The sequence below is a fragment of the Petromyzon marinus genome, chromosome 79, assembly GCF_048934315.1.
Source record: "Petromyzon marinus isolate PM22_M1 ecotype Great Lakes invasive population chromosome 79, UKy_Petmar_22M1.pri1.0, whole genome shotgun sequence".
NCBI classification, from domain to species: domain Eukaryota; kingdom Metazoa; phylum Chordata; class Hyperoartia; order Petromyzontiformes; family Petromyzontidae; genus Petromyzon; species Petromyzon marinus.
In genome coordinates this window covers 2,937,237-2,961,980 of record NC_133745.1, presented here as the reverse complement: position 1 = coordinate 2,961,980, position 24,744 = coordinate 2,937,237, and the positions used below count along the sequence as shown (strand labels likewise).

Below are 24,744 nucleotides of genomic sequence, written 5' to 3'. Positions count from 1 at the left end.
CCCCCCTTCCACTCTTCCTTCTCCGCCCTCAGTCTCCCACATTCGGTTCGCTACATTTCCCCTCACACCCTCCATTTGAAATGCCCATCTACCCCCATGCCCCCCTCCTATTTTTTTGCACGGTTGTTGTACCTTACACATTGCCCGTCTTTGTAATGTACCAACAATGCCCAATTACTGCAACCGTTGTAAACTTCAGGCGCCATTTTATAGCAGAGTAAAGTGGCATAAGAATGCATTTCTTACGTGAAATTGGTCAACTGCTCCATTGTACATGGCAAAGAATGACTGCCAGTTAAGACAATTGGGAAGGTTTAAAAAAAAAATTGTCCATACTTAGGTACATCCCACTAGTCCTGGCACGCATGAATTGGAGACCACCTAATCGTTTCCATACTCACCCTCATGAACTGCGGTATGGCGTAGTTACACGAAGTGCTCGCAACACCAAGCAAAGACCCCACAAGACCAGAAGCAGTAATGCACCAGAGTTTTATTATCATATGTTAAGCAAAGCAACTGAAGATTAGAAGCTCGTTTCTAATCCCTTTGAAGGAGTCGCGTGACGCCTCTTCGAAACAAACAAAGCCACCGTGGCGCTTGCCGCGACAGCCATCACCAGCGCAGCCACTCCCAGACCAAGGATGGGAGCAGCACCTGTAAAACACCAATTGAGAGAAAGGGCTGGTGGCTAACTGCGGAGCTGTTAAGCTAGGGTTTCCACATGCCGGAGGTTGTGGGGGAATTTGACCTGTCCAAGTATTTGTCAAGGTGTGAAAGGCGTGCCGTTCAAATATGTCACTCACCAAGGGTTGGCCATTTAACACTGGTGGATGGGTTGAGTTCAGCATGGTCACACATCTTAGCTCATTTAAAAAACAGCTTGCTATCTTAAATATGTTTACAGCTGACGTCCAAAGGACATTTAAGGAGGATCATGGCAATATCTGTTAGGCACTGCTGTAATATCCGTGTTTTGTACCTCGAAAAACAAAATTGCTTCCTCCCCAAATTGCATAAAGTTCCGTATAGAGATTAAGTATTACAGACTGCTAATCCAAGAGGTCAACCAGAGAGTCATTGCCTCATGGACGTCCTGGTATAGCCTTAATTGAATCAGCTGGTATGTAAAAAAGGTTTTATCCTTTCTGGCAATAAAACAGGTGGTCATATATTTACACCAAATAGATACCTTTTACAAGGAATTAAGTCTGGATTAACCACACGTACTTTTGGTGAACAGTCTTTTTACATAAAGGTATCATCTTTGAAACGAATTGGTCTACAGAGACAACCTTCATGGCCTAGTCCGAGTCAAACCAGAAAACCGCAAAAGGCGAACAGTACAAAGACAATCCATGCATCAGAGCATTTAGATCTCTGGGTGAGCAGATACATCACCTTCATGCCAGCATCAAAGTATGAAAACTAATTGCTTTTACCCCGAGACTGGAAAAGTGCCATGAAAAAAATCTGGTAGCTTTACCTTTGGATGCAGAAACCCGTGGCTGCTGCTGTTTTGCAGGGCTGCTTGGCTCAGCATTATCTGAGAAGGGCTTGGCAATCACGATGGGGCCCAGCATCACATCTTCAACCGCATACGACGGTCCTGAGTAAGAGAACCACATTGGTCATGTGGCGAATGCCCAGGCTTTAGAGCTTGGTTTTTTTGTAGTCCATATTACTAGTGATTTTGCCCATTTCTTTTTCTCATGATTTAATCGGCTTATAGCACTGGGGCACATAAATGGTCAGTCACAACTGCTGCTGAAAGTTGTGAAACTAGAATTACTTTGGGGCAATTTAAAGCATACGTTTCCACAGATGGCTGGAGGAAGGGGGGAAAGAGGTGCCAGGCCTTGATGCGATTTAGGAAATTACTTGAAAAATAAATTCGAAGGCACACCGAACAAACGGTCAGAACGGCTGGCCGAAAAATCAAAGGAATTCCAGTCCATGAGAAGACGAGCCGAGGTGGGAGAAATTCGGATATAATTAAGAAGCCAAATAAGAAAATCAGTCTTGCAACGGCAAGCTCTCGTGTATGGTCCGCGAAATCAACCATGGATGTGGAGTCTCGCAGAAGAGGGGCGACGTGTTGCCAAGTGCGGCTCTGACAGAGTATTGCTGAATGTTTTATTTTACTTTCATCGTGATGTTGAGTTGCAGACTGCCACCAGTTGTATTGGCACCAAGTTCAAAGAGTTGCGAGAAGCTAAGATGGCGTGCAAATAGATGTTTAGAAGTCTGAAAATTCAGCGAGGAGCTGTGAATAGCAGCCGACAGCGGCAGGAACCCTCCTGAAGGAAGGGTAGTCGCGCTAGCCAGCTGCTACTTCGGAGGACCAGCAACGCAGCAGCTAATGATTAACCACGCGCGTGCGGACTCGCAAACCCGAGCAAACTCCAGCAAAGGTCGCGTCTACAAGGATCAACAGGGTCTGGTGCCAAGGAGGGGGGGGGGGGGGTGAAGCTTTGCAGCCATTGGATGAGCTGCGAGTGCCGACGTCATCATCACGCACATTGACGCAGCCCGAGGCAGACCCCCATCATCCCTGCCAGCACGGGCACCGATGACAGCATGAGCATCGTGGCGACTCAACCACCGAGCGGTTGAGAGACTGACAAACAGCAGGCGAGGGCGCCGTGTGTGACACGCCGAACAGAGGCATTTTCGGTAGAAAGAATGCCACAACCTCGGAAGCCGCCAACTCAGTTGGCAAGACGCGCATAACGGGACGAAGATTTTGATTTAAAGCTTTCGTGACTGCAGTAATTTATATTCTTAGTTTTTTCGGTAAAATCACGTTGAAGAGAAACAAAATAATAAAATATATATACAACAATAAAAAATTCTCACGACGTTTCTACCATAACTCAAACGGTCATCTTTTTGCGTCCTTTCACTGGAAAGACCACCTCTGCGGTACAAAATTCTACTCACCTGGTATCGACAATCAAGGGTATTTCCCTGTCCCCAGACGACCTGCTTGTCAGTTTTGATGTAGTTTCCTTATTCACCAAGGTTCCTGTACCTGACACCATTGCAATCATTGAAGACTTGGTTCATCAAGGACTAAACACTGAGGTACCCCCCCTGGTGAGACACTGTTTAACCAATACATACTTCACTTGGAATGGAACTTTCTACAAACAAACTGTGGGCACCCCAATGGGCTCCCCCCTTTCTCCAGTTATAGCTAACATTTTCATGGAGAAATTTGAGACTGACGCCATCCAGACTGCAACTCTGCGCCCAACCTTATGGAAGAGGTACGTGGATGACACTTGTCATCTGGCCACATGGCCGGCCTGCTCTAGACCAATTCTTCGACCACATCAATTCCATACACCCAGCCATCAGATTTACCATGGAAGTCGAAATAGATGGCAATATACCTTTTTTGGATGTCCTAATTAAAAAGAGACCTGATGGTTCAATGAGCCAATCTGTCTACAGGAAAGCTACCCATACGGATGCTTATCTGAAACCGGATTCCCACCACCATCCATCACAGAATAATTCTTTCATCAAGACTCTGTATCATAGAGCCCAATGCATATCCGACCAGGAACACATAAGCAGTGAACTCAAGCACGTACACCAAGCTCTTAGGGCCAATGGTTACTCCGACTATACAATCCGCAAAGCTATCACTCAAACCATGAAGAAGAACCCTCTTGAGGAGCCTTTCAAAACCACCACTTTACCCTACATTGCTGGGATCACAAAAAAAGATCTCCAAAATCTTGAATAAACACAAGATCCAGGTCCGTTTCAACACATTACATAAAATCCGTGATCTGGTTCCGTCTGTAAAAGATGCGAGTCCGGACATACAATACCTTGGTGTCTACAAACCAAGTTGCCTCTGTGGTAGTAGTTACATTGGAGAAACCAAACGCCATGTCTCGGACCGCATTCATGAACACAAAGCAGACCTTAAACACGGTAGGACCAACACCTCGGCCGTAGCAGATCATTGTTCTAATTCAGTAGGCTCACATGCCATTGACTTTTCCAAGACAGAGGTTCTTTGTAAGCCATCTGGCTTCCATGAGAGATTCGTTCATGAGGCTATCCACATATACAAGCAGAGACAATTTCAACCGAGAAGATGGATTCTATCTTAGCAATCATTGGAAAGATTTGATAAACCATTTCAGTTCTTAATTGATTGTTCACGCTTAGTGGCTTTCAGACAGCATACATTATAAAAAAATTCTCCCCCCTCCTCTTTTCAAAATATAGATGGACTAGTCCTGGGTAAACTGCCAAATCGCTGCGCGTGACGCTAACGTTTTTTTTAAATAAATAAATGCGCCGTTTAAAAATAAATTTATGCAAACCACCACATCTGAAGATGACCGTTTGAGTTGTGGTCGAAACGTCGTGAGAATTTTTTTATTGTTATATATATATATTTTATTATTTTGTTGTTTCTCTTCAACGTGACTTTACCGAAAAAACTAAGAATATGGGACGAAGATTGTTACAAAAAGTTCTGCGTTTCAAAGAGGGTTGCCATGCCAAGGTGGCATGTTAAGGATTTTCCGATCGTGAAGAGCATTGTTCCGTCGCTTGCGTTACACGAATACGGTCGTTTAAAAGTAATTTTAGTCATTCGTTTTGTTAATTGCATAACCTTACCAATTAATTGCTGACGCTAAATATATACAAGCATCTATGTTACGAATTTACCACTCATTGGAATACTATGGCGTTGAGATTCTTCTTTTTGATGCCCCATTAGCCAATTGCTAAGTATCTGATAGCCAAACAGGCACACATCCCCTTTACCGTTTCAGGGCATTTCGTTAAGTGCACAATCTTACCAATGAATTCATTGACGTTTACTTTTGCCCTTGGGCACATGTTCTTTAGCACGTTCCGTATGAATAATCATTGTTACAGACATCTATTATCGCGCTGCTCCGAGGAGTTGGTCAATTGTTCTGTTGCTCAGTATTAACAAACGTAACCATGATGGTTAATTGTACGGATAAGTAGGCCATTTTCAGGAGTACCGTGTTGACAATTCCGATAAGGGTGTTCGCAAATTAAAGTGTTCTTAGATATTACGGTTGCTTAGCACAGAAGAGTGAGTGGTTCCTAAGTGCATGCATAGTAATCTTAATTAGACCGTGGTGAGATCTGAATTCTGGGACCTCACGGAATTACTCAAACACAATCAGTTAAAGCGAGAATCATTGCACTGGCAATATTTGGTAATACAGACCATGAATTGACATAATTTCATTAATTTAGACATTTTTTTCTCAAGAATATATGCAGCAGCGTCCATTTGGAGTGTAGGAGGGGGCATTAGCACATCCTAATGCGGCTCCACGGAGGAAATGTTAAGTACTTGCAGTTTAAATTTTGATTTAAAGCTTTCGTGACTGCAGTAATTCATATTCTTAGTTTTTTCGGTAAAGTCACGTTGAAGAGAAACAACAAAATAATATATATTTTGTTATTTTGTTGTTTCTCTTCAACGTGACTTTACCGAAAAAACTAAGAATACTTGCAGTTTGCAAAGAATCCTACGCAGCAAAGCTTAATGTTAAAGCCTTTGTATGCAAGCTATCAAATTCAGACGCAAGAAAATTACATTAATGTCCTTTCATAAAGCATCATCGTTTTGCAAAAATAAAGTCATCCTACTAGGGAAATCCCCACAAATCATATGCCACGCAATTTGCAGTACAGGCGACCCGTAAATGCCGTAGCTTTATATAGTTTGAGCAATCATGCACAATTGCTTTGTATACCAATTTAGCCATTACGGGAGCTTGCGTCAGCCTTCCATGGGTATATTTTTTCCCACATTTCCTGCATCATCAGCCAATAGAAATGCAGAGCGGACGACAGATGCGAGGCAGGCAGCGACACTTCAACCTTTGCCGTGTAAGCATCTTGCCTATTACATTGTTGGGGCAAGTGCCGTTAGACAGAATTGGACTTGGCCATGTTGGTTTCACTTGGGGCGACATTTTACACATTGCACCAAGTATTCATTTAACAAGGCTTAAATAGACCTTGGGGAGGCCCAAGACCAGTTCGGAGCAGTATTACCTGGTGTTGGGGCGGGGGGAGGGAGAAGCAGAAATTGAATTCTGGTTGGAGAGTTTTTAGCATTGTACTACTACTTCATCCGCGCATACAATTGCAAGGACAGTATTTACCTGCCATTTATTGTATGGGAATGTTTTTTACAATGTCAATTTAGTTTACTTGGCACATTATAGTACTTATTTCAATGGTGATGCCTCCATTTTTAATTGCCACATACCTAACACCATTATCTAGGTAAGGTTTACATAGTGAAAGTCAGTTTGGCTTTAAATGACACTTTCCAAGAACTACACTCCCTTGATATTCAAGGGTCTCCTGTACAAGACTAAAAATGGCCGATGATGACGGCTGTACTCACCAGTCACTGCTGCCGCATCCCTGCGCCTTCTTCCACTGGGGCACGTGGACTCGCAGCAGCTGCACACCGAGTCCAAGCCATCAGCAGAGACCCACCTGCATTGCACACAAACGGCGTCTGTAGTGGCACAGGCAATGCTCACGCGTATCCGTTCACATTTGAGGAAAGTGCCAATCGAGCACCTGTTTAGGGCAAGCAACGTACAGTGGTGTACCATTTGGCCAGCACCACGCTCGACCAGACTGATGGCGACAATACCACTCGATGGGAGCAGTGGCCAGGAATCCAACTCTGGGTGTAGTTTTGTTAAACTGTATGGACAGCACCCGACCTGTAAAGTCAGAGCCTTCAAGGAAAAGGATTGCAAGTATTTGTAGCATCAAGGGGCAGCCTGTGGCCAGCCCAAGTGATTAGCATGAGAAAAAAATCTACGAAGGCAGATCTCAGTTGATGCTCCTGATATTAGCCACGAGTGAGATTTGAACTCTGGCTACCAGGCTCCGAGATTTTTAAAAAGGAGCTCAAACGAATTACGGACACCGCATGCAGGCTTCTGCACTTGTTGCTAAACTCAAGGCAAGTGCAGGCTATGACCAATAACCACCTGAATACATCTAAACAAGAGCAGACCCGCGGGACTACACAGGAATTATGATACCAGTTGCAGCTAGAAACCCAAGTCAGGTCTAGGGGATCCTAGTTAAGCACACATGCATGCAATATGGTAGTCCACATGCAAGGCATGGATTGAGCTATTGGATGGGAGACGCCAAAAAAAAAAACATTTCTGGGCAATGCAAGGAAGCAGACCAACCTGTATGCAGCCGAGGGGCTGTAGGTGCAAGCTTTATTGACAGCTGTTGGAGATGTTGCAACATCTGCAACCTTCAGCTGGCAGAAGACAAAAACCTGGACCGAGAAGAGGAAGAGAGTTTCTCACTCAACCACACTGCCTACCACGTGGTTGAAAGGTGGTTTCTGTAGAAGCCTGCATGACGGTGGATCACCTGATCGCCATTGTTGGTCAACGTCGCAACGAAGCGGAAGGAATCTATGAAGAAGCGAAGGACGTTGTCACTTTGCCGGAGCAGGAACCCAGAAGTAAGGTGAGCATCATACGAGACTTTGCCATCCACCAGACACCTGCACAGACACCGTAGACGTATGACACGTGGCTTTACATAGGGCAGGCTAGCAGAAAGCCAGCGCTAGGAGATGTCATACTCCTCTTCCACTGTATAATGCTGCACCGAGCCCCACCGCTTCAGGGGCTCCTCCCACCCACAAACCAAAGCAGTCAATGACGCACAATACAACATCTCTGATCAGTAGTGTATTGACCGACACCACATGACAAAAAGCATTCACCATATACCTGGGCAGGCTTAACCATCAGCAAGATTCAGCAACATTCCAAGGTCAGGCTCTGTTGTATGCTCAAGCAGTGGAATGCCACCTTTACGACAAGGAGCATAAACATTCAGACAGGATTAGGAGAGAGAGAGAAATCTCACCCAGAGTTAGAAATTATTTGGTAGCTGAGGGGAGAGTTCCTGTCTGGAACCGGGGTTGCAAAGCAGCTGACCACGAAGATCCTGAGTGGAACGTGGTTCACTGTCTGCACGCTCGCCTCGACATTCAGAGTCTGGCCCAGCTGGTATACGGTGGAAGGTCGCGCCACACTCCAGTCGTCTAAATAAAAACAAACAATTAGACACTATCAAAACACAATTACCAAGGCCGAGTGCAGACTCAAAGCGCAGCTAGGAAAGTGCTTGCTCACGCCACTGCTTGTGGAAGAATCCCAGATAAATCATGGGATCTTCTGTCAGTACCAAAATGAGAATAGGTTTACCTTTTTTGGGCAACAGGTGTTAAGATGTCAAAACACCAAACTGAAACCTTTAACGAGGAATGATGTCTGCATTAACCACAAAATGTGGTCATAATGGAAATAGAATACTCTTATAATATATGCATTAACTTATAAACCGATTGCTCGAAAAAAAGCTCTGGTTTGCACCGGAGTCTCTAGGCTCAAAAGAAAGCCGTCTGGTGTGGACCAGTTTTAAAGGCAATGCATTTATTATTTGAATTCTGACCACAAGCATTGTGTTTAAATGCAGACAAGATTCCTTGCAAAACGTTTCAGTTTGGCGTTTTAACATCTTAACACCTGTTTTGTTGGCAGAAAAGAGAAACCTATTCTTAAACCTCAAAGTTTTAGGGACCTCGGTCATATATCGGACCTATTCTTTAATACAAAGCAAACATCTTGAAGGGTTTATAATCTAAACTGCCATCCTTTGTAGCAGCCATGTGCAGAATAGGCAAAGTCCTAACATCACCACTGACCGGTCATGAGCCTCAGCGTGAAGCTCAGCTGCTGCTGCATAACCTTGGCGCTGCTGAAGGGGATCCATGTGGGTTTGATGGCATTGCTGGACACGTTTCCCTTCCTGCAGCGAGGAGAAGATCAGGCATACATTCTCTACAACGAGCAGAGGTGGGTGATTCTCAATAGCACTAATTGTGACCAGATTATTGTGGCAATGCCGTTAACATCTTGCAAAAAATAGACAAGCGAAGATATACATAACCATATTTTCAGAGTATATTTACCATCGCAAAGTGCAAGAAGTATAACCGATGAGGACCAAATAAGAGCAAGTACGAGACTTGGTGCAAAGAATGCTATGCAATGGAGTAGAATTAAGGGGACCGTGGTTCACACAGTATGCAATGCATGCACCACTTCAGGCGTGGATACGTGCAAGGCAGGATGTTTTAGGCAGGGCACGACACAGGCGATTGCTGTGTACGCATCAGTAAATTTTGCACCAAAAACCATGACAGACTGCACAGGGAGACTTTCCATGCGTGGATTAAATCGCTGTAATTTTGGCTTTATTGCAATTCAGGCCTTGCAAAGCTAAACAATAAGAAAAAGGCACGGAGTTTTAACGCCAGAGGTAGAATAGCAAGAAGTTTAGCTGGAGATCAAAATTAAGCAATTTTCAACAAGAGACTGTTGGTCAACTCGCCTGGGATAGCGGCAAACGACCGGCACGGCGACGTAGTTTGTGCGGATAATGCCCGTGTTAGACGTGGGGCGGTAGTAGAGGTAGTTCTCGTAAGACAGCAGCTCTGCACTCATCTAAGAAGAGAGGAAGACGTGGGATTTATTACCCAGTGAGATACTATTGGAATAAAATAAAAGTTCAAACAACTTGAAAGACCCAATGCAGCAGTTCCTTGGTTTAAATAATTTACCTAGCTCATGTTCACCATAAAAAACACATACACACAAACCATGGCAAATGCAGATTCCTGATGTAGAATGGGAGAATAAAAACGCTCTAATGAACGACTGATCATCCAGAACAGACCTTATAATAATACAATGACCGATCTACAAATACCAAGGGGACTTCAAAGCAATACACCCCGCTGTTATTGAAGAAGTCTGGCTCGACTCGAATGCGGAATTGTAGTTCTTATGCATCTACACTCGGCCAAAAAAATAAAGCAGTTGGATTGCGAAGATTATGTTACAGCAGCATTAGCAGCCAGTTACCTGGAGGCTGCTGCCACAGCTTTCCAGTGCGTAGAGGAACGTCACCGTCCCAGCAAGGGCGTCGCTCCCAGTGACGGGGCAGGCTGGCACCCCCAGGGACAGGTCACTCGCCTGGGCCAGGTGACCCGTGCCGAACAGGTCCCTGCTCACGGTCAGCGTGAGCGTCGCCTCGTCACACACCACACTCACCGTGGCGGAGGTGGCCACTGTAGCTGGCAGTGCCACACGGGACGAGGCGCGAGAGTTACCCAAACAGTGACACAGGTGGTCAGTGAAGCCGTAGAAAGTCTCAGAAACTCGCAGTCACAATCATCCACACGGAGCTGCGAATACTAGGGTTCGAATTCCCCAGTAGCACCTCAGTAACTTAATACACGCGTTAAGACAGGTTAAGAATACGTTTTGGCAATCCACTATTGGATCAAGTCTTGCACACTCTGCTGTCGTCAGTTTGACCATACAGATCAGTACGGGCTGAATTAGGGCAAAGCCCAGGTCTAGACACTTGTCGCCGATGTTAACATTACCGGGACGCAAATTGGTGTTCAGGTATATGAAACAGTGAATTAACCACCACGCCACATTAGCAAACCCATTGTTAGTACGGGTATATTATGGTGTTCTTATCAGGCAACACGGTAGTTGCATAGAACGACAAAAAACAAGTTCGTAAGTGCATCTTTCGACCAAACTCCACTTACCAGAGGCAAGACATAACAACCCCAAGACCGCGAACAAAGCCCTCGTAGTCTCCATCGCAAGGACAACAAAAACCGAGACTTAGCACGGCACCAGCAGAGCCAACGCAGCCACTGTCCCGACTCGTGGCTTTTATCTGCGCGCGGGCTCATTCGGTTTCAGTAATGAGCCAATTAACTCCTCCTGCGTACGTGCTGCGTGATTGCGGTGCAGCTCTCACCCATGCACTTGTGCCGACATCGAGCAAACATCTACCGATGTGACAATGAGTGAGTGGATCCGCTCTGATAAAATCTCGCTGATGAGACAATGCGTGGGTGGATATGTTCTGATAAAATTTCGCTGATGAGACAATGCGTGGGTGGCTCTGATCTAATCTGGATCGGGATCGCTGAGGGCTCTCAATATAAAAGGGGGTGCCGTGGGCGAAGGGAGGCGACGCAGCCGATTTGTTTAACGATGGCGAACCTGCGAGTTCTTCTACTGCTCCTGACCAGGTGAGGAGGCCTGAGGAGCGTGGTGGTGGCGGCTTTTAGTGGTGGCGGCTTTTAGTGGTGGCGGCTTTTAGTGGTGGCGGCTTTTAGTGGTGGCGGCTTTTAGTGGTGGCGGCTTTTAGTGGTGGCGGCTTTTAGTGGTGGCGGCTTTTAGTGGTGGCGGCTTTTAGTGGTGGCGGCTTTTAGTGGTGGCGGCTTTTAGTGGTGGCGGCTTTTAGTGGTGGCGGCTTTTAGTGGTGGCGGCTTTTAGTGGTGGCGGCTTTTAGTGGTGGCGGCTTTTAGTGGTGGCGGCTTTTAGTGGTGGCGGCTTTTAGTGGTGGCGGCTTTTAGTGGTGGCGGCTTTTAGTGGTGGCGGCTTTTAGTGGTGGCGGCTTTTAGTGGTGGCGGCTTTTAGTGGTGGCGGCTTTTAGTGGTGGCGGCTTTTAGTGGTGGCGGCTTTTAGTGGTGGCGGCTTTTAGTGGTGGCGGCTTTTAGTGGTGGCGGCTTTTAGTGGTGGCGGCTTTTAGTGGTGGCGGCTTTTAGTGGTGGCGGCTTTTAGTGGTGGCGGCTTTTAGTGGTGGCGGCTTTTAGTGGTGGCGGCTTTTAGTGGTGGCGGCTTTTAGTGGTGGCGGCTTTTAGTGGTGGCGGCTTTTAGTGGTGGCGGCTTTTAGTGGTGGCGGCTTTTAGTGGTGGCGGCTTTTAGTGGTGGCGGCTTTTAGTGGTGGCGGCTTTTAGTGGTGGCGGCTTTTAGTGGTGGCGGCTTTTAGTGGTGGCGGCTTTTAGTGGTGGCGGCTTTTAGTGGTGGCGGCTTTTAGTGGTGTCTCAACAGCTCTGGTTAATCAAGGCTTGTGTACGTTTTTATAAGAGGGCCAAGGGCGTAGTTGTAATGTATATTGGGGGGGACATATCTCCCCCAATATTCAAATATGCTGAAAATGTCCCCCCCCCCCCCCCATATATTGCTGTAAAATATATTTATGTTTATATGATTGTGGTTGTGGTTGCACTTTATTAATCCCTAATCTCTGCTATTACATGCACTGAAACAACAAATGGTAAAACAAAGCAAAGAGCAATACACTATTATACATTATTGTAAATAAATACAAAGTCCATTCAATGCATTAAGATAAAAATGCGGTCCTGAAATGTCTCGCGTGCACCATTTGTGGGTGGCAGGGGTTCCAAAGGTGGCTTTGCGTGGCGCTGTTCACGCCAACTCCATCGTGCACCGTGGTGGCCTTGAATAGGTGCTCCCTAAAATCGCCACTGGCCACTTCATTTTTTGGGGGGGCGGTGTTTGCCTCCCTCCTTCCCCTGCGTTCTCTCGTCTTGGCGGTCACGTTTCTCGTGCCCCCCCCCCCCCCCCCCACCGCAGCTTCCTCTGCCTGGGCTCCGTCCTCGCGAGGCTTCGCCAGTCGCTGGAACCGCGGACGCTGGGGGAGCCGAGTGGTAAGGGGGCGCTGCTGCTGCTGCCATAGCCACGTGACAAACCACATCGCCCATTCTCTCAATACCACCTCGTGTGTACAGACACTGCCGTGTGCAAAACTAGAATGGCGGCGTTTCGGTGACTTGGAAGACGCGACCGGTGACATGAGTAGCCCACGAGAGCGCTGCCTGGACGAAGAGGGGGGGGGTGACTTTGTTGTGCGCTGCAGCAGTCACGTGACCCGACGTCACTGCTGCTGGGCACGAGGCCGCCATGGGGATGATTAATAGTCCCCCAGTGCATTGGAAAGGGGTTGTTCGGGGACATTAACGCTCCCATGCACGTTCCTTTTAACGATAATAACGCTTTCGAAAAATGTGGCTTGTGACTGATTGGCACGGCTCTTCCAACTTTACTTAAAACAGTCAATTGTACGCCGTTTGACCGCACACGACCTATACGTACCACTCACGTGGCAAAATCGTCATGGCCTAGTTCCTTTCTATTGTAGTAACGGCGAACTGTGCACGCGCGTTGATAATTTGCATATATTAGGATCTACCTTGGAAACTTTCCACTACAATTTCAAGAGTCTAATGCGGGGCGTCCATGAACAAAACATCATGAGCCATGTTTCAACCTGCGGCTTCGAAGCTGCAGGTTGACGATCTCTGGTGTGAGGTTCATACTGTCGGGTCGTGCACGTGACCTTTTGGAATTTGCGCCAAATTAGAACAACGCAGCACCTTACAGACTTGTGTGCACAGACAAGTGAAGGGACTGATGTGCGCCCAGCCAGCAACCGGCACGGGCTGTTTTTTAAAATTTTTCCATAAGGTGTAGTTGACCTGTCCAACTTCTGAACTGCCTCCCCCAGGTCTGCTGAAGCAATGCCTCTCCTCCACTCTGGGTTTCTCTGTGGGATGGAGCAGCTCCTCTGACAACGATTACCGTGTCTTTGTACGGAGTGAGTCCACGAGCGTTCACTTCAATCGTGATGAAATAATTAAGCATCTTGATCCATTGTATGATGACTTTACATGGAGCTTCTCAAGGATACGATCAAATTGCTTCTGGACTGAAATTCTCTGGCCACTTGTTTGGTCCCAACTGCTTTGTTTTCGATGTGCTCTTACCTCTGCAGTTTCTCTTCTATGGTGTCGCTGTTTAGGTTTCTTGGTTCATTCTGCGTTGTGAAATGTAATTCACATGAACAATGGAACATTTAAGAATCTGGGATTCGAAGCATGGTAATGATTTGGCTTCGGGGTTCATTTCAAATAGTCTAATGCAGCAGATGACGAGAATCAAATGTTATCTTATTCTTCCATAGGATAATTGCGTGTTTTTACTAGATGGGTTATTCCCTTATTCATCAATGCCACATTGTGCGTGTCTGTGCAATGGGCTCTTCGTTTCATTGGAACATTTCATGCAAGGTGACGACTTTCGTTGTAAACTGAACCTGGTGACTCCTGTCAGATTCTGGTTCTCTACTCGCATCGTCTGCATTTCCCACCTGAGTCCTCAGTTGACTACTTGGGAGATCTTGTCGCGAAATCTGACACGCAGCCTTATTTGCTAGCAACTATTAGACAAGGTCGTTGTGAAGGTTTTGGGAGTACCGTGATTCCAGCAGCGTCTTGAGGATCCTGTGTCCTAAAGACGTTCCTGGTACTGTGGAGACTTCCTATTCGAGCTGACACTGACACCATCCATTGTTCTCCTTGCAGTCACACTGCCTACATTAACTTGTGGTGTACAAGCCATCCAAACGAAGGTTTTTCTAACTTTGTTCTTGTGTCCAGCGGTGCGGAATGAGGCCGTGGATGTGGAGTCTTTGCAGGGGGCGTGCGGCTTCTCCATCGCGAGGGACGGTGCTGGGCTCCACTTCACCGCTGCTGGTGATGCCTGCCACGTGCACGTGGAGGTGAACACGAGGAGACCGTTGTGACTTGCGTCGATACTAGTACCCGCTGGGGCTGATGTGATAGTAGCGAATTTGATGTTTTGCAATCCATAACCGTTCAGCTATCACGTGCCAACGATGTTTTCTGGCCTTAATCAAATTGGATTTTGTCTACCGTGTTATTTTCCCTCCACATTTGCTTGGCTCGTGCATTTTTAAAGTTTCCAAGATTTAATCTTTGTTTTAGCTCGTACCGTCCACTCTGGAATTTGTTTTCAGATGGGTTTTATTGCCTTTTCTATTTTTTCTTAAGATGTTATGAATTCGATCATTCCTCGGTGGTAGCTACTTTGTTTCTGGTTTATACAGCAGCTCTTTCTCTTGACTGGTATTCCCGTACAATCGATGCCATGCTCATTCCATCTGTCTTGTTATCAAGATCTTGCCATCGTCTTTTTACCAGTTTACCTTGGTTTGTCTTCTTGCTCACTGTTATGCCATGTTGCTACATTATTCTCCCAACCATTAGTAAGTATCTTTTATTGCTCATGTCCTAGTTTCATTGCATTGCTTTCTTGTCTTTAGTCTCCGTCCCATCATTATTATCTCTAGCATAAGTGGTCTCCACCTGTGCGTAACGGTAAAGATTTGCCATCCAGACGACCATGTCACCAAGTGGCCACCTTGATAGAGGCACTATGTAAACGGTTAACTGTTGTTTATATCACAATACACGAAAACAATCTTTCAGTGTATTTCACGCCTGCCAATGGATGCAGCTTTCGCAATACTATTCGATGCAAAGATTGGAATCGGACCAGTTTGATGCCAGGTATAGAATAAACGGCACTATGTATTACTACAAAAGGTCACTATCCAAGCTGGCCTCTAAGAGACCAACGTAGATGTAAGAAAAATATTGCACGCAGGGCGAACTTGGACATGTATGGTGTATAACAGCAAAATGTAAGTTGAAGACCTAACCAACATACGAGCTTTGTGCAGAAAGATGTGCACTAATTGAGGTTGCTTGCAGAAATCATGAAAGTTAAAATAAATAATAAATGTGTCGTTGACACCTAATGAGCTATCTGCCCAAGGATCGTGATGCCCGTGTGAAGGGTGATAATTTGTGTGCTGTGGTTTGTGGGAAGAGCAATGGAGGTTTTGTGGAAAGGTAAATATGGAAAGTGTATTACACGCGTAGAGAGCAGGGCAGCGTCCGTTTGTACAATAACAACGGTTAACCTGGGAAAGTGATTACGGACCCAGGAATGCAACCCCCACGTGCGGTCTGCCTATCTTTGTCTGGCTGGCAGGTGGTGACGGGTTTCCTATCGACAGTCTTACTTGTCATTAACCTGGCCTCACCCAAACATTTAGAATGCACAAAATCTACTGATTTTGTTTGAGCCTTCGTGGAGCGCTGGCCCCGAGTCCGATTTGAGGGCTGCTGATTTCACCAGGACGGCAGAAGGAAGGTCCAGGTGGAGTTGCGGCAGGGACTAAATGGACACGTCTGGGCTTTCACCATCGACTGCCCTGAGAACCTAAGATCGGCGAGGGCCGGAGGTCAGTATCATTGACTCTGCTAATCGGACGTACAGACTGCACTGCCTATGACTTGGTGCTATAGAATTGGTCTGGGTCAACGGCTGCCTTTTGTATCGACCTAGATCATCTCTCCTGGTGCTTTTGCATTTCCTGCAAGTGCGTTTCATGCCCTTGGCTTTTACTGGACAAACTTGCTGTTTTGAATCCTTTTCGATGCACTTTCCCCCAATGGGCAATTGCAATGGTTGCACCATATGAACGCGTTTGCCTAATGCACTGCTGGTTGGTGCTGCCCCTGGGTCTTGAGGGTTAAATTGACAATGCTTCACGACGCTGCTCCTCGTTGGCAAAGGTTGAGTGGCACTGACCTGCAATGCAACTAACTGTGCTGCACTGCTATAGCCTTTACAGCCAGTGAGCACGGTGTTTGCCTATCTTTGCTATACACAACCCTGCTCCGCTTCCGAGATTGGGTGCATTGCCCGAGTGATTTGGTCATGTGCCAAGTAACACTCATTCACATACTTGACACGTGGCTCAAACGATGACTTATTTAAGTACGTGGGTTTTTGTACGATCACCTGTTGTGCTCCTGCTGTTGTTAGAGATCGCCACGTGCTCTGGTCAGAGCAGGAACTTCCCATGCAACTCTGTGCAGAGTGTGCTGAGCGCGGACGTCTGTGCACAGAGTGGCTGCTGCTACGACACCACTCTACGCCGCTGCTTCTACAGTGAAGCTGGTATGTAGCTTATTCAACGGAAGTTCCATAATTCTTTACCTGAACTATACTCTTGCTGTGAGGTTCTATGTTGGTGCACAGTTGCATCCTGCTGTGCTGGTTTTTGAACTTTTTGCATCACCACGGGTTACATGGGGCATCTTTCGTGATTCACCGAACTCTCCCATACCCTCCCACCATGCTCCACACAGTGTGCACCACAGATGGGCGCTTTGTCGTGCCTGTGTCTCGGAACCTAACGTCTCCACCGCTGGACTTGAGCACCGTGCACCTGACTGGCGGTAGCGGTGCGCAGTGCAGCCCTGTGCTGGTGTCTGCAGACCTTGCAGTCTTTGATGTACCCATGGCAGCGTGTGGTGCCACTGTGCAGGTACTGCGCTCCTGTACTCTGCTTTGCCCTGCCCCCATCCTGATGTAGTTAAATGGGTAACTTGTGGTGCAGTGACCATGATGAAACCCAGCGACTGGTTCGGCATGCCTGAATCTTCATAGCATTGACGTACCTTCATGCCAACTGGGAAATGGGATTAAATGCACCACATGGGAACATGTCGTGTGCCAATTTGTGCAGTCATTAAGGTTGCCCTTTAATGCAATTCATTTCATGACTATGGTATCCGGAATTCGATTCTAAAACCTTCAGTGAACAATCCCAACGCCTTCACTCCTGGTCGAGTTGACTTGTGCCTGATGCAGTAATGTACTCGCTGCCATGTTTTCCTTAGTCGTGGCTTGCACATTTTGCTAATTGCACAGGATTTGACTTGCGCAAATGAGAACAATCAATTCTTGCAGACATAATTTGGTGTTCTGGTTGATGGTCATGCATCTGGTAGCCACAGGTAAACGTCGCAATAGAGCATAAATTAATCGAATTAAACTTCACTTATTAACCGAAAGGGAGTACAGAACGGCAAGCACTGGAAGGATTTGGTTGGATTTTGCAGTACCATAACTACACGTACCAAAGCGCTTCGTACATTTTTCAGCGTGATAATGTTTCTACCAGATGATCTGTAAGATGGAGAAGTGCAATAGTCACGCCTTGTCGATACGATGCTATATGCCACTTGGCTGTGACGACTCAATGATGGTCTAGTATGTTGTAGAGCCTGATATGAAAAATGTCAGGACCTGACTATATTTTGCATAAGGTGTTAATTGAACTTTTTGGGTTGTATGGTGCCCAAGGCTCTAAAAGAGTATCAAACAATCTTGGAGTTGGCGTCTGCCACGCCTGTTCATCCCACAAATGGTTTTCCAATGTCAACCTGCAGAACCTTTTATAGTTTTCTCGATTCATCTGTTTCGTGCACTGCTAGTGTATCTACAATATTCCTGAGGCTCCATATCAAATATTGACTTCACTGCGGTGTATCGTCGGCATATGGCACTTTGTCATGCGATAATATGATATTGGCAAACAAAGACCTATGCTTTAAAATGGTAAGGGCCCGAGAATTGATTCTTGTAGTCCGCCAACTAAGTAATGGCCGTCATCTAGCTTGATAAATTGATCGACCATATAGTTATGAGACAATCCACCCCAGTGCCGTACTGGATAAACCGAACCTTGGAAGCCTGATTTTTAGTAGCCCTCGTTCAATGGTGTCAAAATATCGTGTGATCCAGTCATATAAGATCTTGGAGACCTAACTGGGGCTCTTTAGTTAAGCTACCTCCGTTCTATATCACTTCGGGTAGATCGATACTGCAATGGGTTGAATCTGCCTGTTGCAGCAACATTGCCAAGAAACTACTTCACATGCACTCTGACCCTCGACTTATCACCTGTGGGATGGGGCACTAGTTGGTGGGATCACTATGGCTCAAGCCAACATTTTAAAGGGGTGTTGCATTCATTATTTTACACTGGTCTGGGAAACAGCCCTCGCCGAACGAAATATTTTCCAGGTGGACAATCCGTTGCACTAGTGTGCGTCCACTCACGATTTGGGAATGGACATGTCGAGATGGTTTTTTTGGCAAGCTTACGAAAAATATCGAAACTTCTACCACCAACGTTGGTCTGGTTTTGCGTTGTGTCCAGGTTCATCAAACTCTGTCGGACCAGGAAAATGTGGTCCCTTCAAGTTAGATGCGGCCATATCAATCATAGCTAATTCATTGCTGAAGACTATCGCAAGTACTTTGCATAGGTCTTGGTACTTTGTAACACTTGTGGGTGTATTGTGAGTAATGTGTCGCGTGATACCACTGTAGGGGTATTATGAGTAATGTATAACGTGGTAACACTGTGGGTAATTGTGAGTAATATATCACGTGCTAACACTGTATTGGCCTTTAACCCACTTATAGGTAAGGTCGATTTTGGCAACTCGGTAAGGGAATGACGTAGCGAGCCAAAAATAGTCGCTTTGTCCATAGAGTCGCTATCTTAATGGATATGTGTTACGTTAGATTTCCTCAGAACAAATTAGAAATCGAACCAATTCGACATTTTTCAGTATCATTGCTCCAGGAAGTCTTGCAGAATTGTGAACCTGAAAAAGTACATACCTCTCCATGAAAATCACAAACTTATGGAAAGGGAGAACACCTTAACTTTAATATTTTTACCATGCTATCAAAACAAATTAAACACACCGACTTAAAGGAACATTTTTGTATTGAATGTTTGAACCAGCTGGCTTGTTTTCGTAAAAAATGCAGCCCATGTTTGAGCCAGCCAACTGTAGATTACAAACTTGATGTTTTATGATTTATTATCTTACAATAATCAATTTCACGTATTTTAGAAACAATTTCAACGAAACCTAACATACTTACAAGGAACAATATTTAAACTATTTTCTTAAACTACACATTTTATCAATTGTAGGACATACTTTCTCGAACACTTTTCCATCCAAGCAAGCTATTTAAAACATTGGTGGGCAAATGATCTCCGAGACGAAAGACGCTACAGAATACGTTTGTTAATTGAATGCCATCTATTAAGGTGTGTGCATTTAGAAGCACGTTTATTTGTATATTACACAACACCACGTGCCAGATCAAATGGGTGAACAGACACGATGGCGCGTGCTGCATCAGACCCTTCACGATGCACAACTCCTTGATGTGCAGAGCACAATAATGCACGAGTTTCTAAAGAACAGCAGGGTCCCTTTATGATTGAGTGTCAAATGAATCGAGTGCCAAGCAGAATTTATGGGGATCATAATATCTCATTTTGAGCCATCTCGACTCTTGGATAATACCAGGTATCATGCTTCTGCTTGATCACTCGATGGCATTATCGTTTTGTGTGACCTACTTTTTGTGTCCAGTGGAGTGGGCAAGAGCTCGTGTACGAGTTACTGTTGGCCTCTGAGCGGGAGCTCTGCGTCGATGGAAACGTCGCAATCACCAAGTCGTCCACATACAAGTAAGCACTGCCACCACCCCTCTGCAAGTGCTCTGCTCATGAGGGTCAAGCATGAGTCTTGCAGAGGAGACCCACCCCCGCCACTGTCCCTGCGACATTAAATATTTGCAGAACCATGACCAATCTGAGCTTCCATATTGAACGATTTAATTTTCAAATTGGGACATTCAACGCACAAGGGCATCTTGTCTTTGTCACAGGATCTTTAACGTCTCCCGAAGAAGTAGAAATGTGGTTTATGGCTAATGTAAACACGGTGTTAACCAAGGTGGGTCCCTTCACTGGTACGTCTGCAAAACGCCCTGCAATCTTTCTGCCGTGAGGGCGTGGTGCATGCCTTTGGCGGGTGGTGTCTGTTTACCAGGATGGTTCTTCAATGCCGCTTCCTTGGAAGTGGCGACCTGCAGCTTGGAGTGCAGGTGAGCACTCTCCCACCACCACCTCCAGCCACTGCCACTGGACCCCTCTCCCTGCTGCTCCAGGTCTTCACTGGTGAGTGCTACCCTCTCCCACACCATGCACCTCGGAGCAAACAAATGCCACCTTGGGGAACACGGGTTGTGATGTCGCTCTACCCAGGAAAGACTTGGGTCGTTTTCTCCGTATTAGCTCTAGCTCGAGCTTATTTTATCCAGTGCTGAGATGGAGCTCAACGCTGGTTTAATGTCCACCGATTGCAGGCTGCATGAGGTTTTTGGATGCATCTGCAGCATTAATCGGCATGGCTGCTCGACTTGAATTGCAAACCACTGCAACAAACGGATGACATGCTAGGCCGTGCTGCCAGAGTATTGTGAACCTGCCAACAGAGTTCACAGCCACAAGTGAACTAGAACGCCTTGCACATTCTCCATGGTACGACGTGCAACTTTAAATGCTAATTTCTGCTGAGGTTTTGAATCTAGCAGCTACCAGCTGAAACCGTTTTGTTAGTGTTGGGCCGACCTTGAAAGGGATGACAATTCCCTTAATTGCCATGGTGCTACCAAATGCGTCTTTTGCACAACCCACAAACCAAAACGGTCTCCTTCAGGGCATTGTTTGAAGGAAAATTGGACTGCTTTCTTGGCCTCATTTGTGCAGGTCACCTTTGCTTGAACAAATACTTTTCAATAGCTTAATTAGTTACCAATTGGCTAAAAATGGGACTTGGAGCTTGGCCAACTGTTGCCACCCGATTCCCACCACTTCCGTGTGAAACCACGTGCCCCTTTAAAACATCTACAGACATTGAGAGATGCTGTTGTATACACGTCATGTAGCCAACCATGCTAATCGGAGGTGAGGGTGACAGAATTTATTCTGAAAATACAAGTTAAATGTTAACCACTTTCTATACCAGGAAAATGTTGCGATAATGTGTGCCCGAGTTACAATTCAAAGTTATGCGCACGTTTTAGAGGGCTTTGTGCTTTTGCCTTGTCCATGTGCTGTAAACAGGACCTTTTACACCACTAATCCACATGCCTTGTGAACCGTCTCCACACGCTGCCAGACAACTCCTACACCACGCCGTACCAGCCATGGCAGTACCCACTGGTGAAGCTTCTGGGCACGCCGCTCTACGTGCAGGCGTCACTGCTGCACCGCTCTGACCCCACGCTGGCGCTCTTCCTGAAGGACTGCTGGGCCACGCCCACGGCAGATGACGCCGACCCCACGCAGTGGAAGCTTGTGGCGGATGGGTAAGGCTGGGGGCGGGGTAGTGCTCTCTAAACCCTCTCTCACTGCCACAGCAGGGCCTGCAGAGGCAACCTCGTTCAAGGCATTGGTTAGCTCTTTTTTCCCCCACGTAAGCAGAGTTGTGCTAATTACGGCCCTTTTTTCAATGACAACGGTTCGTGTAATGGTGACCAAGTACTGGTGTCGTTTTAAACAAGATTACAGTGCCATCCCCAAATGTCGATGACCACAATGCTCCTTGGGTTGATGTTCTGATGTTAACACGGCCACCATCTGCATCCCAGAGATGGTGGTTTGTACAAGGCCGACTACATGCAGTGATGGTTGCATCGGACATGGTGCAATGCATAATGACAATTGGGCTGCCTTGCTGGTCGTGAGCACGTCCTGACTTTAAAGCTGGCCTTCATCCTCGCGTGCAGATTTTAAATAAAGATGCGTGCATTCAATCCGATACATGACACTTGCTTAGAATTGAGGGTTTAACGGCACTGTTTCCTGTGCAGCTGCCCCGTGCAGTCTCCTTGTTGCAGTGTCTCCTTCCCTGGTGTCGCTGACCTGCCGCTGCCTTCTCACTACAAGCGCCTGGCGCTCCAGGCCTTCGTCTTCATGAACTCTGACCGCAGCACCACCCGTGACCTCGTGAGTGCCCGATTCTTTCCATCCATTAGAAACCAGGTCCCCATGGAGGGATGAAGTCAGGGGCGGAGCCAGGATTTCAGGCCGGGCTGAGATTCAACATTATAGTCTCAAGAATCATCAGAGTCGGCTGAACTAGACGCCATCGGTTGGTGACACACTCTGACAATGCAGTTGCACGGAGTACGCCAGACCGAGTGGCGTACACTTATACGTAGAATGTCACCCCTGGCTCCACCCCTGGATGAAGTGTACTTTTAATTTCGTTTTTAAAGCTTTTCATAACTGCAGGGATTCATTCTACGTTCTTTCAGTAAATTCGCGTAGAAGGGAAATAATAAAAATAAAACAAATTCTCACGACGTTTCGATTGCAACAAGCAATCGGTGTGTGAAAACAACAGCAAGAAAATTTGTCTAAAACTGACGCTTTTTTCAAAATTGTTACTGATTTCACACCTAATTGCTTGTGTTGCAATCGAAACGTAACTTTATTTTCTTTTATTATTTCCCTTCTACGTGACTTTACTGAACAAACCCAGAATATGACGTGTACTTTGTACAATTGGACAGCCAGAAGGACTACCTAAAACATGGGAACCTTTACTTACTGGAGCGATGCATTCTGTCTGCCACAGGTTTATCTACACTGCTCTATCGTGGTGTGCGACAGCTCCAGCCCCAACTTTGTCACCGAGTGCAATCGGCAGTGTGGGCAGACCAGGCGCTACAGTGAGTACCACCGCGACCTCTATTAAATATCTTGCGCTTATTTACCCAGCAAAGACTCGCAGAGTAACCCTTTGTCAAGATGACAAAGGGGTTTTCATTGCTTGTGGTAATGTTGCTATGTTCTTATTTAGATCACATTAGCTGTGACTTTGCAGACTCGTTTTCGACAAGCCGTGGCATGCCATTAATGACCTACTCGTTTGAGTTTCTGAGGAACTTGACCTGAAGCATATGGCGTCCTTTTGTATGGGCCAGTGGTCATCAACCAATTTCTGTTTTTGTTCCAGAGCGCAACACCGTCTCTGACGCTTCAAGCGTGGTAGGAAAGCACGTGGTGTCGCTGCAGGGCCCCGTGCTCTTTGAAGAAGCTCATGTTAACGATGCAGCTCTGCTGTTGCTGGAGACTCCCTCCTCATCATGGGCCTCGGCTGGGACTCTGTCCTTTCTCCTCGTCATTGCCACAGCCGTCGTTGCTCTCCTGTCTGCTGCCATTGCCGTCAGGAGGCACAGGAGCCGGGCTGTGGCGCTTGACGGGAGTGGCTATTGATCACGACTATTTGTGATTTGCTGGAACTTGCATGTCTTGCTGACCATTGTGGTCTAATAAAATAAAATGCTGAAATTCGCTACTGCTGTTCTGTCCTTTCACAAGGATTGTATGTGTGCAGAATTAGTGCCGCATTTGGCCAAGTCCCTCAATAGTGGCAACTTGTACCAAGGTTTATGCCATTGCCTTCAAACATAAGCACCTTGCCATGCTTAATGAATCTGAATCCAGATGTATTTTATTACTTAATGAATCTTTTTCCCCTAAAACATGCAAATGTGGACCTTATGTTCCAGGGATATTTCCATCGCACACCTAACGAACTATATCAAAGGTCCATGAAGAATGTAGGGCAAGGGGTAAAGGTATGCTGTCAAGTTTAACTAGCTTTAAGTAAAGGTTAGGTTGTGGCATTACAAAGCATCTGTCCACATTGTCAAAAGTGCTTTTACTCTGGAAAAGACAAGCACCCCACCACGCTATGGAGGCTTGACTAGACAATCTTTGTGGCCTTGTGCAAGAGCGGCTTGGTGCTTCAGACACCTATATGCTGATACAGTGGCGACGTGTCGTCTCTAGCTGCATTAGGGTGATTGCTGGAGAAACTCTGCCTCAACTCGGTTCCTCTGGTTAACGCTTTGGGCATGGCCACCACAAATGCTGATAGCCAGGAGTCTCATGTCTACAACTGCCTGAACTGTGTTAAACCATCTGCCTGAAACTCGGCTGTTATGAAGGCCGCTGCATCAAACACGGCCTGGAAATCATTTGCCCATCTCCCTGGACATAGCCTCCCTTCCTGAAAAGTAAACCTGAACAGTTTCTCCTAAACGCCCTCACACTGTTTGAAGGACGGACAACCTGAAAATACCATTTCTCCTGGACTTGCTCAATCTTGCATAATAACTGACATGATGACGAATGAACCAGTAC

General features: G+C 46.3%; 3 protein-coding genes across 3 annotated transcripts; 1 reads left to right on the top strand and 2 right to left on the bottom strand.

Annotated features, from left to right (window-relative positions):
* Positions 1–478: 478 nt before the first annotated feature.
* LOC142907417 (zona pellucida sperm-binding protein 3-like) lies at positions 479–8,925 on the bottom strand. The gene is made up of 7 exons (XM_076056910.1): positions 8,792–8,925; positions 7,951–8,128; positions 7,444–7,579; positions 7,251–7,345; positions 6,437–6,531; positions 1,487–1,609; positions 479–657 (listed from the first exon to the last, which is right to left on the bottom strand). The coding sequence occupies exons 1-7, from the start codon at positions 8,829–8,831 to the stop codon at positions 527–529; spliced, it is 798 nt and encodes a 265-aa protein (XP_075913025.1). The 5' UTR covers positions 8,832–8,925; the 3' UTR covers positions 479–526.
* A 401-nt stretch (positions 8,926–9,326) lies between these two features.
* LOC142907420 (zona pellucida sperm-binding protein 3-like) lies at positions 9,327–10,847 on the bottom strand. The gene is made up of 3 exons (XM_076056913.1): positions 10,715–10,847; positions 10,014–10,225; positions 9,327–9,593 (listed from the first exon to the last, which is right to left on the bottom strand). Exons 1-3 carry the CDS (start codon positions 10,767–10,769, stop codon positions 9,426–9,428), a joined length of 435 nt encoding a protein of 144 aa, XP_075913028.1. The 5' UTR covers positions 10,770–10,847; the 3' UTR covers positions 9,327–9,425.
* A 297-nt stretch (positions 10,848–11,144) lies between these two features.
* Positions 11,145–23,889, top strand: LOC116937006 (zona pellucida sperm-binding protein 4-like). The gene is made up of 13 exons (XM_076056909.1): positions 11,145–11,209; positions 12,564–12,637; positions 13,495–13,584; positions 14,426–14,547; positions 15,993–16,098; positions 16,686–16,820; positions 17,012–17,190; positions 20,114–20,211; positions 20,576–20,703; positions 21,707–21,896; positions 22,401–22,536; positions 23,171–23,264; positions 23,552–23,889. Exons 1-13 carry the CDS (start codon positions 11,172–11,174, stop codon positions 23,809–23,811), a joined length of 1,650 nt encoding a protein of 549 aa, XP_075913024.1. The 5' UTR covers positions 11,145–11,171; the 3' UTR covers positions 23,812–23,889.
* Positions 23,890–24,744: the final 855 nt, after the last annotated feature.

Excerpts from the sequence above, each read along its gene's own strand:
- LOC142907417 (XM_076056910.1), bottom strand. The coding sequence starts at position 8,831 with ATGCAGCAGCAGCTGAGCTTCACGCTGAGGCTCATGACCG. Across the intron at positions 8,129-8,791 it reads CACGCTGAGGCTCATGACCG|ACGACTGGAGTGTGGCGCGA; the intron begins GTCAGTGGTGAT and ends GTTTTTATTTAG. Across the intron at positions 7,346-7,443 it reads TGACCAACAATGGCGATCAG|GTTTTTGTCTTCTGCCAGCT; the intron begins GTGATCCACCGT and ends TTCTCGGTCCAG.
- LOC142907420 (XM_076056913.1), bottom strand. The coding sequence starts at position 10,769 with ATGGAGACTACGAGGGCTTTGTTCGCGGTCTTGGGGTTGTTATGTCTT. Across the intron at positions 10,226-10,714 it reads GTTGTTATGTCTTGCCTCTG|CTACAGTGGCCACCTCCGCC; the intron begins GTAAGTGGAGTT and ends TGGCACTGCCAG. Across the intron at positions 9,594-10,013 it reads GCTGTGGCAGCAGCCTCCAG|ATGAGTGCAGAGCTGCTGTC; the intron begins GTAACTGGCTGC and ends CTCTCTTCTTAG.
- LOC116937006 (XM_076056909.1), top strand. The coding sequence starts at position 11,172 with ATGGCGAACCTGCGAGTTCTTCTACTGCTCCTGACCAG. Across the intron at positions 11,210-12,563 it reads CTTCTACTGCTCCTGACCAG|CTTCCTCTGCCTGGGCTCCG; the intron begins GTGAGGAGGCCT and ends CCCCCACCGCAG. Across the intron at positions 13,585-14,425 it reads TTACCGTGTCTTTGTACGGA|CGGTGCGGAATGAGGCCGTG; the intron begins GTGAGTCCACGA and ends TCTTGTGTCCAG.